General features: G+C 43.6%; 1 protein-coding gene across 2 annotated transcripts; it reads right to left on the bottom strand.

Annotated features, from left to right (window-relative positions):
- Window positions 1–234: 234 nt before the first annotated feature.
- On the bottom strand, window positions 235–17,439 carry LAMP5 (lysosome associated membrane protein 5). 2 transcript variants are annotated; one of them, XM_089687589.1, is made up of 6 exons: window positions 17,382–17,439; window positions 17,015–17,187; window positions 16,479–16,610; window positions 14,686–14,791; window positions 9,769–9,957; window positions 235–689 (listed from the first exon to the last, which is right to left on the bottom strand). In XM_089687589.1, exons 1-6 carry the CDS (start codon window positions 17,437–17,439, stop codon window positions 511–513), a joined length of 837 nt encoding a protein of 278 aa, XP_089543715.1. In that variant the 3' UTR covers window positions 235–510. The 2 variants fall into 2 exon arrangements, with proteins under 2 accessions (XP_089543715.1, XP_089543716.1); XM_089687590.1 differs by lacking the exon at window positions 16,479–16,610.
- Between the last annotated feature and the right edge of the window lie 430 nt (window positions 17,440–17,869).

Raw genomic sequence — 17,869 nt, 5'->3', positions numbered from 1 at the left:
GTAGTGCCTCCAGATCATTTGGCTATTTAAAAAAAGAAAAAAGTAAGAAAAAAAAAAACATGGCTCACAAGGCAGCAGTAGGGCCTCCAGATCATTCAGCTATTAAAAAAAAAAAAAAAAACAGCATTTTTAAAAACTCTTTTTTTTTTCTTTCACAGTATGCTATGTAACAAATATAAAATAGGTGTTATCCTAAATTTGGCGACAAAATTGAAAATACCCTTTAAGCTCATTATAAATATTAATCATGCATAGGTTCTACAGGAGAGGATTTTAGGTGAAATGTGCAAATGAACGTCATTTAAGACTTAGAAGCATTTTTCGGTGTTGGGCGCGGTCTGCACCGGAACACTATGGCGCTGTACTTGTTTCCGGTACAAAGAATAATAAAAAAAAAAGAAATCTTCACCGATAAAAAGGGGAATGGAGGTCATGGACAGGAAGACAAAGTGCTTTTGGCCTTTCTACCTGATGGTCATTATGCTTTGCATTTCATATTGTGCTCTTGGCTTATCCCATGTGCTTGTAGAGCGATCTGTCCCGAGGAATTTGCACTTGATTGGCTGTCATCTTGTGATGAATGTGGTAGACGGCGAGGATGATGACAATGGCCAGTCCCAGGATTATGCCTAAAATAAGAGGCAAGGTTTCTTCCAGCTGTTTCCTCTGATCGGTCAGACATCTGTATTCTGGAATAGAGCAGGAGGGATCGGAAGATAAGACATTTATTTATTATAGGCGCTTATATAATGCTGACAATTCATGCAATGCTTTACATATACATTATCTCCCAGAAGTGAGTCCACCCCTCCCCCACCTATATATATATACAGTATCTCCCAGAAGTGAGTCCACCCCTCCCCCACCTATATATATATATACAGTATCTCCCAGAAGTGAGTCCACCCCTCCCCCACCTATATATATATACAGTATCTCCCAGAAGTGAGTCCACCCCTCCCCCACCTATATATATATATACAGTATCTCCCAGAAGTGAGTCCACCCCTCCCCCACCTATATATATATATACAGTATCTCCCAGAAGTGAGTCCACCCCTCCCCCACCTATATATATATATATACAGTATCTCCCAGAAGTGAGTCCACCCCTCCCCCACCTATATATATATATATATATACAGTATCTCCCAGAAGTGAGTCCACCCCTCCCCCACCTATATATATATACAGTATCTCCCAGAAGTGAGTCCACCCCTCCCCCACCTATATATATATATATATATACAGCATCTCCCAGAAGTGAGTCCACCCCTCCCCCACCTATATATATATATATACAGCATCTCCCAGAAGTGAGTCCACCCCTCCCCCACATATATATATATACAGTATCTCCCAGAAGTGAGTCCACCCCTCCCCCACCTATATATATATACAGTATCTCCCAGAAGTGAGTCCACCCTCCCCCACCTATATATATATACAGCATCTCCCAGAAGTGAGTCCACCCCTCCCCCACCTATATATATATATATATATATACAGTATCTCCCAGAAGTGAGTCCACCCCTCCCCCACCTATATATATATATATACAGCATCTCCCAGAAGTGAGTCCACCCCTCCCCCACATATATATATATACAGTATCTCCCAGAAGTGAGTCCACCCCTCCCCCACCTATATATATATACAGTATCTCCCAGAAGTGAGTCCACCCCTCCCCCACCTATATATATATACAGTATCTCCCAGAAGTGAGTCCACCCCTCCCCCACCTATATATATATATATATACAGTATCTCCCAGAAGTGAGTCCACCCCTCCCCCACCTATATATATATATACAGTATCTCCCAGAAGTGAGTCCACCCCTCCCCCACCTATATATTTATACAGCATCTCCCAGAAGTGAGTCCATCCCTCCCCCACCTATATATATATATAGTATCTCCCAGAAGTGAGTCCACCCCTCCCCCACCTATATATATATATACAGTATCTCCCAGAAGTGAGTCCACCCCTCCCCCACCTATATATATATATATATATATACAGTATCTCCCAGAAGTGAGCCCACCCCTCCCCCACCTATATATATATATACAGTATCTCCCAGAAATGAGTCCACCCCTCCCCCACTTATATGTATATATATATACAGTATCTCCCAGAAGTGAGTCCACCCCTCACATTTGTGTCAATATTTGACACTTTGGTACAATGTGCCGTAGTCAGTGTACAGATTGTATAACATGTAAATTGTCTGTCCCCTCAAAATAACTCAACACACCGCCATTAATGTCTAAACTGCTGGCAACAAACGTGAGTCCACCCCTAAGTGACAAGGTCCAAACTGGGCCCCAAGTGTCAATATTTTGTGTGGCCGCCATTATTTTCCAGCACTGCCTTCACCCTCTTGGGCATGGAGGTCACCAGAGCTTCACAGGTTGCCACTGGAGTCCTCTTCCACTCCTCCATGACGACATCATGGGGCTGGTGGATGTTAGAGACCTTGCGCTCCTCCACCTTCCCTTTGAGGATGCCCCACAGATGCTCAATAGGGTTTAGGTCTGGAGACATGCTTGGCCAGTCCATCACCTTCACCCTCAGCTTCTTTAGCCAGGCAGTGGTGGTCTTGGAGGTGTGTTTGGGGTCGTTTTGTTGGAATACTGCCCTGCGGCCCAGTCTCTGAAGGGAGGGGATCATGCTCTGCTTCAGTATGTCACAGTACATGTTGGCATTCATGGTTCCCTCAATGAACTGTAGCCCCCCAGTGCCGGCAGCACTCATGCAGCCCCAGACCATGACACTCCCACCACCATGCTTGACTGTAGGCAAGACACACTTGTCTTTGTACTCCTCCCCTGGTTGCCGCCACACACGCTTGACACCATCTGAACCAAATCAGTTGATGTTGGTGTCATCAGACCACAGGACATGGTTCCAGTAATCCATGTCCTTAGTCTGCTTGTCTTCAGCAAACTGTTTGCGGCTTTCCTGTGCATCATCTTTAGAAGAGGCTTCCTTCTGGGACGACAGCCATGCAGACAGGGGCGGACTGACAACTCATGGGGCCCCCGGGCAATAGGGGATCATGGGGTCCCAGTGTCCTTGCCCAAACTCAAAAAAGCCTATGAAAAAGGTACCAGGGGCATCTCATGGGGCCCCCTACTGACCCCAGGCCCTCCGGCAGTGCCCGAGTTTCCAAATGGTCAGTCCGCCCCTGCATGCAGACCAATTTGATGCAGTGTGCGGCGTATGGTCTGAGCACTGACAGGCTGACCCCCCCACCCCTTCACCCTCTGCAGCATTGCTGGCAGCACTCATATGTCTATTTCCCAAAGACAACCTCTGGATATAACGCTGAGCACTGAACTCAACTTCTTTGGTCGCCCATGGGGAGGCCTGTTCTGAGCAGAACCTGTCCTGTAACACTGCTGTATGGTCTTGGCCACCGTGCTGCAGCTCAGTTTCAGGGTCTTGGCAATCTTCTTATAGCCTAGGCCATCTTTATGTAGAGCAACAATTCTTTTTTTCAGATCCTCAGAGAGTTCTTTGCCATGAGGTGCCATGTTGAACTTCCAGTGACCAGTATGAGAGAGTGAGAGCGATAACACCAAATGCAACCCCCCCGCTCCCCATTCACACCTGAGACCTTGTAACACTAACCAGTCACATGACACCGGGGAGGGAAAATGGCTAATTGGGCCCAATTTGGACCTTGTCACTTAGGGGGGGACTCACTTTTGTTGCCAGCGGTTTAGACATTAATGGCGGTGTGTTGAGTTATTTTGAGGGGACAGAAAACTTTCATGTTATACAAGCTGTACACTGACTACGTCACATTGTAGCAAAGTGTCATTTCTTCAGTGTTGTCACATGAAAAGAGAGAATCAAATTTTGACACAAATGTGAGGGGGGGGGACTCACTTCTGGGAGATACTACTGTATATTACATACAATGTACACTGCGCAGGGGCGGACTGACCATTTGGAAACTCAAGCACTACCCGAGGGCCCGGGGTCAGTAGGGGCCCCATGAGATGCCCCTGGTACCTTTTTCATAGGCTTTTTTGAGTTTGGGCAAGGACACAGGGACCCAGGGGCGGACTGACAACTCATGGGGCCCCCGGGCAGTAAGGGATCATGGGGCCCCTGTGTCCTTGCCCAAACTCAAAAAAGCCTATGAAAAAGGTACCAGGGGCATCTCATGGGGCCCCCTACTGACCCTGGGCCCTTGGGCAGTGCCCGAGTTTCCAGATGGTCAGTCCACCCCTGCAGGGACCCCATGATCCCCTATTGCCCGGGGGCCCCATGAGTTGTCAGTCCGCCCCTGACACCGCGTGACATCTGTGTACAAGATACCGCCCTCATAAAGATACGGGGTGTGATTTACTAAGGGCCGGTTCACACTCCATGCGTTTCAGTTGCTTTTCTTCTGCATCCAAAAAGCGCAGAAAATACATTATATTGTTGTCAATGTCATAGTTCACATCAGTGATTGCAGTTCCAGTGCGATTTGCCTGCAGAAAAAAAAGAACGTGCAGCATTTTTTCTGCACAGAACTTGACTGGAACGCAGCAAACTGCATCACAATTGCACCGGAACTGCATGTCGTGTGAACTCTAAGCAAAAACATATTCAGGATGCATCCAATGTGCATTTTTGTAGTAAGAACTGGCCCTAAGTGAGTCCACCCCTAAGTGACAAGGTCCAAATTGGTCCCAATTAGCCATTTTCCCTCCCCGGTGTCATGTGACTCATTAGTGTTACAGGTCTCAGGGCCAGTTCACACTCCATGCGTTTCAGTTGCTTTTTTTCTGCATCCAAAACGCACAGAAAGTAGGTGATATGCACGTCAATGTCATAGTTCACATCAGCGCTTGCAGTTCCAGTGCGTTCCGGCTGCAGAAAAAAAAGTAGAACATACTGCATTTTTCCTGCACAGAACTGTACTGGAAAAATGCATCAGAAATGCACCAGAACGCACCAAAACACATCAAAAACGCACTGGAACGCACATGTCCCTATTTAAATTGAAGAAAGAGAGGGTGGAAAGAATTGGAATGCATAAACAACACACTGGAACATGTAAAAAACGCATCAAAAACACAACGGAACCTATTAAATAATGCGCATGCGGAAACGCATCCAGAACGTATCTGGACTGCGTTTCTACAGTGTGAAACAGCCCTAAAGGCAAATAGGCTGTTCATACTGCAAGGGCAGCTCTTCTGACTTCCGTCATCCAATCATATGCAAGCTAAAAAAAATTATTTTTTTTCCCTTGCAAGCGATTGGGTATTCTTTGCAAAGCCAAATTCAGGAAGCTAAGGTGGTGGTGGGCAGCACAGTGGCTTAGTGGTTAGCACGTCTGCCTTGCAGTAAATGGGTCATGGGTTCAATTCTCAACCATAGCACCTCCTGCATGGAGTTTGCATGTTCTCCCTGTGCCTGCATGGGCTTCCTCCAGGTGGTCCAGCTTCCTCCCCAGGGGTGGACTGACAACCCATGGGGCCCCCTGGGCAATAGGGGATCCCAGGGCCCCTGTGTCCCTGCCCAAACTAAAAAAAGCCTATGAAAAAGGTACCAGGGGCATCTCATGGTGCCAGAGGAACAAGAAGAAAATGCTGGAGCCACCTGGAGTGCGGGTAAGGTAAGTGCTACAGCCATTTTATGTACTTCGAGACTTTGAAGTGGTTGTAACCTCAGACATATAATATGAGCAAAGCATATCCCTCTATAGTGTGTAGTTGACCCAATCCAGAGCACTAGAGGATTGATTTACTAAAGCTGCATGGTGCAAAATCGGGTGCAGCTCTGCAAAGGCACCAATCAGCTCCAAGTTAGAAGCTGATTGACTACCATGCCCAGCTGCACCAGATTTTGCACTCTCCAGTTTTGGTAAATCTCCCCTTAACTGTTATGTCCTAATTTATGTCTGCTGCTTCGCACTTCTATCAGCATGAATCACTTCTGATAAGTTTTCCTGACACCAAGTGAAAAATAGTGACAGGGGAGGGATCTCCATCTGATTGACAGCCTGAACTTTGTGGAGGGGGGTGTGTCCCTTCCCTCCAATCAGCTCTCAGAGCTCTCCTCATTTAGCTCTGTAGTGTGTGATGTCAGCTCCCTGCCCCCTTTTTTTCTGGACTCACAGACTAGCTTTATACATTCAGCACTTTGAACAGCTGTAGAGAAGAGAAGACTGCAGATAAACTGGTACAACTTATGTAGGGGGATTTGTTTCATCCCTGCATATCACCTGAGGCCAGTCCCTTCACCAGGCACATGTAAGTGTTTACAATCACTTTAAAGTGTTACTAAATCCGGACCCTGCATTCACTATATCTGGTCTCCCCGGACCCTGCATTCACTATATCTGGTCTCCCCGGACCCTGCATTCACTATATCTGGTCTCCCCGGACCCTGCATTCACTATATCTGGTCTCCCCGGACCCTGCATTCACTATATCTGGTCTCCCCGGACCCTGCATTCACTATATCTGGTCTCCCCGGACCCTGCATTCATTATATCTGGTCTCCCCGGACCCTGCTCTCACTATATCTGGTCTCCCCGGACCCTGCATTCATTATATCTGGTCTCCCCGGACCCTGCATTCACTATATCCGCTCTCCCCGGACCCTGCATTCATTATATCTGGTCTCTCCGGACCCTGCATTCATTATATCTGGTCTCTCCGGTCCCTGCATTCATTATATCTGGTCTCCCCGGACCCCGCATTCACTATATCTGGTCTCTCTGGACCCTGCATTCACTATATCTGGTCTCCCCGGGCCATGCATTCACTATATCCGGTCTCCCCGGACCCTGCATTCCCTATATCCAGTCTCCCCGGACCCTGCATTCACTATATCTGGTCTCCCCGGACCCTGCATTCACTATATCTGGTCTCCCCGGACCCTGCATTCACTATATCTGGTCTCCCCGGACCCTGCATTCACTATATCCGGTCTCCCTGGACCCTGCATTCACTATATCTGGTCTCCCTGGACCCTGCATTCACTATATCCGCTCTCCCCGGACCCCACATTCACTATATCTGCTCTCCCCGGACCCTGCATTCACTATATCCGCTCTCCCCGGACCCTGCATTCACTATATCCGCTCTCCCCGGACCCTGCATTCACTATATCCGCTCTCCCCGGACCCTGCATTCACTATATCCGCTCTCCCCGGACCCCGCATTCAGTATATCCGCTCTCCCACAGTACACACAACATGGAAATGCAATTACTGTAGTAAATGTTAACTAATTATTATAAGCTAAATCCCTTTTCTCATGAGCAGTATATAGCAGTCTTGTGACTTCCATCAGTATCCAGCAGAGCACTGGTTATTCTTGTATGAGGAGTTGTCATTCTCCTCTTACTGTCCTATGAGGCTGCATAACCCCTGACCCTCTCTCTGGACAGCACTGATTTGCCCTGTGCTTATTAGAAGCACCCTGCCAAAGATAAAAAACCTCTAGCGATACACACCAAACTGAGCATGTGCAAAGTATCTCCTAGAGCTCTGTACTATCAGAAGATGGATTGGGGACAGCAGAAGAAGGGGAGGATCAGAGAAAACAGGATCAAACAGCCTTTTTACATGATGCAGAAGATTAACCCCTTAGGTTCCACAGTGACTATAACAAGCATGCTTTACCACTTATATAGACTGATTTTAATGTTTGGCAATCATTTAACCCTTGCAGTGTGTGTGTGTGGTGGGGCGGGGGGGTGGGGGGGGTGCTGCAACATCAGCAAATTATGCTTTTTCACCCTTCTATACATTTCTGTGCTACTGATCTCCTCCAGCCTTTTTGCAGCCACTTCCTGCCTACATTGTCTTGCTTCAGTGTTGGCCATAAATCTTTGTTCAGGACCGGCTCCCTGATTGTGACAAGGGCTGTCCATGCCTGTGCAATGTGTGTGTCGGCACAGTAATCTCAATGGGGGGGGGGGCACATGTGGTGGGGTGACACTGCAGAGGCACAACTAGGAGACAATTGCCACCCAATAACTTGAAGTGCCTACAAGAGGACCTGTATGGCAGGATCACAAAAGTGTTGTCTGAAAGCTCACATTAGAATTTAGCAATTGGGTTTACTTTAAAGCTGAAATCAATAAACTGCCTGACCCCCCCCCCCCCCAAAATAGTATGTTTAGGTGACCAAAATGTTTAAAGTGTTTGTAATCCCTTCCATATACTTAGTGAAGTGACTGCCCCTCAGGTGATACACAGAGAGGAAAAAAAAAGTTATAATCCTACACCCACAGTTGATCCAGAGGAAGGCAAAAAACCCAGCAAAGCACGATCCAATTTGCTCCTGCAGTGGAAAAAATTCCTTCCTGATCCCCCGAGAGGCAATCAGATATTCCCTGGATCAACTTTACCTATAAATGTTATATCCAGTTATATTCTGTGTATCCAAGAAAGAATCCAGGACTTTTATGAAGTAGTAGTTGTTGTAGTGCAATTAGTAGTAGTTGTTGTAGTGCAATTAGTAGTAGTTGTTGTAGTGCAATTAGCAGTTGTTGTTGTTGTAGTGCAATTAGTAGTAGTTGTTGTAGTGGAATTAGTAGTAGTTGTTGTAGTGGAATTAGTAGTAGTTGTTGTAGTGGAATTAGTAGTAGTAGTTGTAGTGGAATTAGTAGTAGTTGTTGTAGTGCAATTAGTAGTAGTTGTTGTAGTGTAATTAGTAGTAGTTGTTGTAGTGCAATTAGTAGTTGTTGTTGTAGTGTAATTAGTAGTAGTTGTTGTAGTGGAATTAGTAGTAGTTGTTATAGTGCAATTAGTAGTAGTTGTTGTAGTGCAATTAGTAGTAGTTGTTGTAGTGCAATTAGTAGTTGTTGTTGTAGTGCAATTAGTAGTAGTTGTTGTACTGCAATTAGTAGTAGTTGTTATAGTGCAATTAGCAGTTGCTGTTGTTGTAGTGCAATTAGTAGTAGTTGTTGTAGTGTAATTAGTAGTAGTTGTTGTAGTGCAATTAGTAGTAGTTGTTGTAGTGTAATTAGTAGTAGTTGTTGTAGTGCAATTAGTAGTTGTTGTTGTAGTGCAATTAGTAGTAGTTGTTGTAGTGGAATTAGTAGTAGTTGTTATAGTGCAATTAGTAGTAGTTGTTGTAGTGCAATTAGTAGTAGTTGTTGTAGTGCAATTAGCAGTTGCTGTTGTTGTAGTGCAATTAGTAGTAGTTGTTGTAGTGTAATTAGTAGTAGTTGTTGTAGTGCAATTAGTAGTTGTTGTTGTAGTGCAATTAGTAGTAGTTGTTGTAGTGCAATTAGTAGTTGTTGTTGTAGTGCAATTAGTAGTAGTTGTTGTAGTGCAATTAGTAGTTGTTGTTGTAGTGCAATTAGTAGTAGTTGTTGTAGTGGAATTAGTAGTAGTTGTTATAGTGCAATTAGTAGTAGTTGTTGTAGTGCAATTAGTAGTAGTTGTTGTAGTGCAATTAGTAGTTGTTGTTGTTGTAGTGCAATTAGTAGTAGTTGTTGTAGTGTAATTAGTAGTAGTTGTTGTAGTGCAATTAGTAGTAGTTGTTGTAGTGCAATTAGTAGTAGTTGTTGTAGTGGAATTAGTAGTAGTTGTTGTAGTGGAATTAGTAGTAGTTGTTGTAGTGGAATTAGTAGTAGTAGTTGTAGTGCAATTAGTAGTAGTTGTTGTAGTGTAATTAGTAGTAGTTGTTATAGTGCAATTAGCAGTTGTTGTTGTAGTGCAATTAGTAGTAGTTGTTGTACTGCAATTAGTAGTAGTTGTTGTAGTGCAATTAGTAGTAGTTGTAGTGCAATTAGTTTACCTTCGCTGAAGACAAAGTCACTCTTAATGTCAAATGGCTGCATGTGGACCTCAGACAGGTACAAGACCACCGTCTTCTTCTGGTCGCTGGAGACCAGGCTGATCTTCTCTGAAGCCTCACATTCGTAGGACATCCCAACTGGGGTGGCCATTAGAGACAGGTGGTGACTAGTAGCCGTATGCTTTCCAACTGAAACATTGACATAACATTAACATTAGCATGTTAATTTAGCATGTAAGTTCCAAAGACAATCAACATGGTGAACAGAACATAGTGCCTTACGTTAAACCTCGTCACGACGGCCGCACACAAATGCGCGACCTCCCGACGTCTGGGCCTAGATGCCCTAGATTGTGTGCAATTAAGAAAACCATATGTGCTGAGAGCGCGCTCCCAGCACACATGTCCGGTACTCACGGAAAGGTCCCGATCTCCTCTTTCGATTGGGACCTTTCCCGATCATGTGACCGCCATGATGGCAAATCACGGTGATCACATGACCCTAAAACCCCGCCCCGCCTCCCGGCTTCTGAAACACTTAGGCTACGTTCACACTAGCCTTGTGTGCAGGCGGCAGAGAGGCGTTTGGTAAGCGTTTTTACCGCTTCCCAAACGCCTCTGCCAACTCTGCACATTACAGCACATGGTGCTGTTCTAACGGGAGCGTTTGCGTCGCGTTGCGTCGCGGCAAAACGGACTCCTCTGGACGAGTCAGGAGGCTTTGAAGCCTCCTATTCTCGTCTATGGTGCCGCTCCGCAAACGCCCGGCCGGCGTTTGCGGTGCGGTTGCGACGCGGTTGCGGGGCGTTTGCGGAGCGGTAACACTACTCAAACTGCATTATAGGCGTTTGTGGGGCGTTATTAACGCTCGGCAAACGCCTAGCAACCGCCGCTAAACCGCACATGCGGCGTTTGCCGAGCGTTTGCCGAGCGTTAATAACGCTCTGCAAACGCCAGACCAACGCTTGCCAAAGGCTATAGGGGCGTTTGGCAAGCGTTGGCAAAACAGCCAAGTGTGAACGAGCCCTTAAAGGGCCGGGAGGCGCCGGCGCCAAGGGGTTAAACAACAAAAAAAGGAGTGGTGGATATTGATATTTGGGGGAAGATGAGATATAGGCTCTATACTATGCACTTTTTTTGCACTTTCATGTATTGTAAGTATATCTACAGATTACAATGTATTCAATGTTGTTATGGATATGAGACTTGTTCCAAACAAACATGCTTAGATTGTAAGCTCCGAGGAGCAGGGCCCAATTTTGACAGGAGCTAATTCACCTACCAGCATGTCTTTGGAGTGTGGGAGGAAACTGGAGTACCCAGAAGAAACCCATGCAGGCACAGGGAGAACATGCAAACTTCAGGCAGGTGGTGCCATGAGTTGGGATTTGAACCGACAACCCAAGGACTGTCAGGTGGAAGTGCTAACCATTTAGCCACTGTATGTTTGTTCTTAGATTGTAAGCTCCAAGGAGCAGGGCCCTCCTAACCAGGGGCGGACTGACAACTCATGGGGATCCCGGGCAATAGGGGATCATGGGGTCCCTGTGTCCTTACCCCTCCCCCCCACACGCACAACCCTCCCCCCCCAAAAGAAAAAAAAAAACAAAAAAGGGCAGACTCAATAGACCACTCTGCCTTTTTCTGCCATCGCATACTTGGAATAAACTTTCAGCAAAGGTAGTGAGCCAGTCAACAGTGAATATCTCCAAACATGCTTGGGACAAGCATAGATCTATATAGAACCCCCCCAAAAAAACAAAACCCCCAAAAACACCCACACAAAAAAAGGCAGACTCACTCTGTCTTTCTCTGCCGTCACTTTTCTATTTTTCTATGAAAAAAAAACCTCTCTAGCATTACACACCAAACTAAGCATGTGCAGAGTGACTCCACACGATATGTCTTATCAGAAGATAAGAGCGGGCACTGGAAGAAGAGGAGGATCAGAGAAGACAGGATCAAACAGCATTTTTCCACAGTGAGTATAACAAGCACGCTTTACTGCATTACTGCATATATTTACTCTTGAGGATTTAGTAACACTTTAATGCCTGAGCTAAGAGCAGATGGATTCCAGGAAGTAAATGCTACATGAATCATCTTCCTTTACTCTAGAACAGGGGCGGACTGACAACTCATTGGGCCCCCGGGCAATAGGGGATCATGGGGCCACTGTGTCCTTGCCCAAACTCAAAAAAGCCTATGAAAAAGGTACCAGGGGCATCTCAAGGGGCTCCCTACTGACCCCGGGCCCTCGGGAAGTACCCGAATTTCCAAATGGTCAGTCCGCCCCTGCTCCTAACCTTGTTGTATTGAACTGTATTGTTGCTGTATTGTCTCCTGTTATATTGTAAAGCGCTGAGCAAACTGTTGGCGCCATAAATCCTGTATAATAATAATTTATAAATCCTGTATAATAATAATAATCTATAAATCCTGTATAATAATAATATATAAATCCTGTATAATAATAATAATATATAAATCCTGTATAATAATAATAATAATATATAAATCCTGTATAATAATAATAATAATAATATATAAATCCTGTATAATAATAATATATAAATCCTGTATAATAATAATATATAAATCCTGTATAATAATAATATATAAATCCTGTATAATAATAATAATATATAAATCCTGTATTATAATAATAATAATATCCTAGATTGTAAGCTCGTAAGAGTAGGGCCCTCTTACCCCTCGTACGCTGTCTGTCTTTGTTGTACTGTGCCATGTATTGTCCCCCCCTATTGTACAGCGCTGAGCAAACCCTTTGGCGCTATATAAACTCGTAGTAATAATAATAATAATAATAATAATATAAATCCTGTATAATAATAATAATAATAATGATAATAATAATGTTTAATCTTGTAAATGATGTCATCCATAGGCAGAGTTCTTCTCTCTTTTCCCTGAGGAAGGAGTGGAACCACTTTGAAACGCGTCGGAACAATTAGAATAGTATCTCCACAGTTTCTGTACATCAATGATGATCCCGTAATTCATATCCTCTATGGCCAGTCAAACATAGTCACACTGGGTATCCTCATCATGTGAATTCATATTCTGGTTTGGATGATGTACTATGACTCTGTATGATGCATTGTATTGTATGTCTATGCATCACAACAATTTTTCACAAATCAAAATTTGCCCTTTTTTTTAATACTTATGGTACTATGGGCAGTGGCTAAATGGTTAGCACTTCCGCCTGGCAGTACTCGGGTCGCTGGTTTAAGTTCCAGCCACGGCTCCACCTGCCTGGAGTTTGTGTGTTCTCCCTGTGCCTGAGTGGGTTTCCTCCGGGTACTCTGGTTTCCTCCCACACTCCAAAGACATGCTGGTAGGTTCATTGGTTGCTGTCTAAATTGTCCCTAGTATGTGTATGTATGAATGTAAGTTAGGGACCTTAGATTGTACACCCCTTGAGGGTTAGGGATCTTAGATTGTATGCCCCTTGAGGGTTAGGGACCTTAGATTGTATGCCCCTTGAGGGTTAGGGACCTTAGATTGTACCCCCTTGAGGGTTAGGGACCTTAGATTGTACCCCCTTGAGGGTTAGGGACCTTAGATTGTACTCCCCTTGAGGGTTAGGGACCTTAGATTGTACTCCCCTTGAGGGTTAGGGGCCTTAGATTGTACGCCCCTTGAGGGTTAGGGGCCTTAGATTGTACGCCCCTTGAGGGTTAGGGACCTTAGATTGTACCCCCTTGAGGGTTAGGGACCTTAGATTGTACACCCCTTGAGGGTTAGGGACCTTAGATTGTACGCCCTTGAGGGTTAGGGACCTTAGATTGTACGCCCCTTGAGGGTTAGGGACCTTAGATTGTACGCCCCTTGAGGGTTAGGGACCTTAGATTGTACGCCCCTTGAGGGTTAGGGGCCTTAGATTGTACGCCCCTTGAGGGTTAGGGTCCTTAGATTGTACACCCCTTGAGGGTTAGGGGCCTTAGATTGTACGCCCCTTGAGGGTTAGGGACCTTAGATTGTACGCCCCTTGAGGGTTAGGGACCTTAGATTGTACGCCCCTTGAGGGTTAGGGACCTTAGATTGTACGCCCCTTGAGGGTTAGGGGCCTTAGATTGTACGCCCCTTGAGGGTTAGGGACCTTAGATTGTACGCCCCTTGAGGGTTAGGGACCTTAGATTGTACGCCCCTTGAGGGTTAGGGACTGATGTGAATGTACAATATATATGTAAAGCGCTGTGTAAATTGGCGGCGCTATATAAGTACCTGAAATAAATAAATACTATTTAAGCCTTCAACGTCGTAGGGGGCCCCTCCTTCCTCATCTAATTTTTAATTCGGGGATGGTGGCTTACAATCAGGAGTTTTCCCTCTTTTCCTTGTACAATGTTACAAAAGGGTATTTGGTGTTGCCGTTTATATAATTTTCTCATTCATTTATATAAGAATTTCGATACAAAATGTCTATGGTGTAAATTCATATCACAAAGTGCTTTATTTAGCAGTGGCACGGGTCCCGGAGTGGGCCCCAGATGGGAAAGCCAGGGGCAGAACAAGAAAGACTGCATTGTGCACAGCAGTATTGGGGGAACATCTGTTGGTTACACGTCAGCAGCCAACCGCACAAAATGACTCAGCTACTGACTGCGGCTCTTCGGTTCCTCTCCCGTACTCATCCATTTATTTCTGCTGGTGATAATACTGTAATTGTGGGGTTTTACCGATGACTCTGACCTCTTTCCTTAGTAGAGGCTTCGGAGTAAGCATTTGAGGCTTCATGTACAGTTCATAGCATACAGTAACCAGGACCACTGCGGTATGGTCTTGGGGGGGTGGGGGAGGGGATTGGGGGGGGGCGCAGGAACCAGTCATTGTGTAGTATTACGGTTTATGCGGACCACGCGCACATGCTGCAGTCTCGCACATACTCACGTCTTGCTCCAGTTTTGAAATTTGTGCGTTCTGAGGGATCATAAAAAAACTGAACTTTGCTCATTTTCCAGCTCCTTCCAGTGGACCTTGCGAAGTCCTGACCATCCTAAGAATAAAATGGATATTTCCATAAAATGGGATAAAATGGGTATGAAAGCATTGATTAAACTGAAGCATTGATTAAACTGAAGCATTGATTAACTATTGATTGAAATTAAAGCATTGGTTGAACCATTGAAATGCAAGAATTGGTTGAAGTATTAATTGAAATGAAAGCATTGGATGCGCTATTGATTAAAATGCAAGAATTGGCAGAACTATTGATTTTAATAAAATCTTTGGTTGAACCATCAATTAAAATGCAAGAATTGGCAGAACTATTGATTTTAATAAAATCTTTGGTTGAACCATCAATTAAAATGCAAGAATTGGCTGAAGTATTGATTGAAATGAAAACATTGGTTGAACTATTAATTAAAATGGGAGCATTTGCTGAACTTTTGATTTTAATGAAAGCTTTGGTTGAACCATCGATTAAAATTAAATAATAAGCTGAAGTATTGATTGAAATGAAGACATTGGTTGAACTATTGATTGAAATGAAAGCATTGGATGCATTATTGATTAAAATGCAAGAATTGTCTGAACTATTGATTTTAATGAAAGCTTTGGTTGAACCATCGATTAAAATGCAAGAATTGACTGAAGTATTGATTGAAATGAAGACATTGGTTGAACTATTAATTAAAATGTGAACATTGGCTGAACTATTGATTGAAATGAAAGCATTGGATGCATTATTGATTAAAATGCAAGAATTGGCTGAACTATTGATTTTAATGAAAGCTTTGGTTGAACCATTAATTAAAATGAAATAATAGGCTGAAGTATTGATTGAAATGAAAACATTGGTTGAACTATTGATTGAAATGCAAGAATTGGCTAAAGTATTGATTGAAATGAAGATATTGGTTGAAGTATTAATTAAAATGCAAGCATTGGTTGAACTATTGATTTTAATGAAAGCTTTGGTTGAACCATTAATTAAAATGAAATAATAGGCTGAAGTATTGATTGAAATGAAAACATTGGTTGAACTATTGATTGAAATGCAAGAATTGGCTAAAGTATTGATTGAAATGAAGATATTGGTTGAAGTATTAATTAAAATGCAAGCATTGGTTGAACTATTGATTTAAATGAAAGCTTTGGTTGAACCATCAATTAAAATGCAAGAATTGGCTGAAGTATTGATTGAAATGAAGATATTGGTTGAACTACTAATTAAAACGCAAGCATTGGCTGAACTATTGATTGAAATGAAAGCATTGGATGCACTATTGATTAAAATGTAAGAATTGGCTGAAGTATTGATCTAAATGAAAGCTTTGGTTGAACCATCGATTAAAACGCAAGCACTGGCTGAAGTATTGATCCAAATGAAAGCATTGGCTGAACTACTGATTTTTATGAAAGCTTTGGTCGGACCTTTCATTGAAATGCAATCATTGGCTGCCCTAGAGATTTAATTGCAATGTTTACCTGATAATACCACCCTGCATTCTTGGAATGCGACATATGTGAATAGTTTATTATAGATCATTGTGTAAAACTAGGAATGACGTGTCTCTATATGTATGTAGAGCCCAGCATAGTAGCGAAAGATTGCACTTTGATGATAAAGCCTTGACATAGGCTGTTGTCATAATGAATCATGCATTGCAGTACATCTGTGTCATTAGTAGTTCACAGCATTCGATAATGGAACCTTGCGCAGCTGCAGCGTTAGTTACCTTGACAAAGAACAACTTCAGCGTGTAAGATTTGTCTAACCATGACAAATGCAGTTCAGACTCATTATTCCAGCATTTCCCTTTAATCTCAGTATCTCTGGGCAACTGGATGGTAGCTTCCTCCAGATCCCACTGTAACAGAGAAGAAACCATGCTGCTGAAAAACATAATTTACTTACAGTCACTGCATAGACTAATATCAGACTATTCATTAACTGAAGTTATTTGCAACCATCTAGCATACTGAACAAAACAAAGAATGATCCAATAACTCTTAGCAACCAATCAGCCAACAGCTTTCATCATTCTGCTTCCAATGAACTGGTGAAATAGGAATTCTAATTGGTTAGTTTGTTGCACCCTGCACATTGTCCTGCTGAGCAGGGCTGGATGCATTGAAGAGAAATCATATTTTCATGAATTTAGACTTACCAAAAAAAGCGTTTCAGTGTTTTTTTTATTTCTCATAAATGTGTCCGGAATTTTAACCATTAAAACTGTTTTGCATACAGACATTATTTTTGTATAATACTTACATCCACTTCATTACTGGAAGGAACTTCATAGGGAACAGCTATCTTAGCTGAGAATTCAGCCATGAGACAAGTGGTCCCATTTTCTCTTATGGCAAATATGTTTTTCTCAGGATTAGCGGACAGACCTGAAAGATTCTCCACTTCTTGTTCTGCCAAATTCGGATCAATAGTGTCTGTCAAATAGAGAAAGTCGATCATTGACCGTTCACATTGCCCATAAGGTACCACCAACCACAAAAGTTGCCCTAAAACCCATAGCTGGATGCCCCTCTACCCTGGTATATGGTCATGTTGCCCTGTGTTGATCATGAACCTTACACCTGTATTCCTTCACCTAAAGAATAATAATAATAATTGTTTTACTTACATACAAGAAGAACCAGTACTTGCAGTCCTAGGACGGATGCTCTCCTTGTGAGGTCCATGCTTGTTCAGACTTCGCAATGTCCCAAGAAATATTGAAAGCCAAAAATATGTCTCAAGGCTTGTCTCCTATAGATCACTCATCTAGTCTTGGACACAGTTGTAATGATGAATCTGATTCAGCTCTGATCTGTCAGATTCACATATTGGAAGAGAGGCTCAAGGGGTAGCTATCCAAGGTGCTAAAATGGTCAATGTTGCTCTTCGGGATGTCCTAACTGTGGTCCAAGGTGCTGAAATGCCTTAGGTGGGTGAGTTGTACGGAGTGTCTATAGACCTCCAATCTCCAAGGTGCTGAAAAGGATGGGTTGTATGGAGTGCCTTTTGAACCCTGCTGTCCAAGGTGCTGCAATGCCTTATGAGGATGGGTTCTGTGGAGTGCCTATAGAACTCTTCTGTCCAAGGTGCTGCAATGCCTTTAGAAGATGGGTT

The sequence above is a fragment of the Staurois parvus genome, unplaced genomic scaffold, assembly GCF_062004578.1.
Source record: "Staurois parvus isolate SC_StPar_1 unplaced genomic scaffold, SC_StPar_1.0 ptg000431l, whole genome shotgun sequence".
NCBI lineage: Eukaryota > Metazoa > Chordata > Amphibia > Anura > Ranidae > Staurois > Staurois parvus.
Note: the sequence above shows the minus strand (reverse complement) of the source record. Positions and strands in the feature narration are given on the sequence as shown.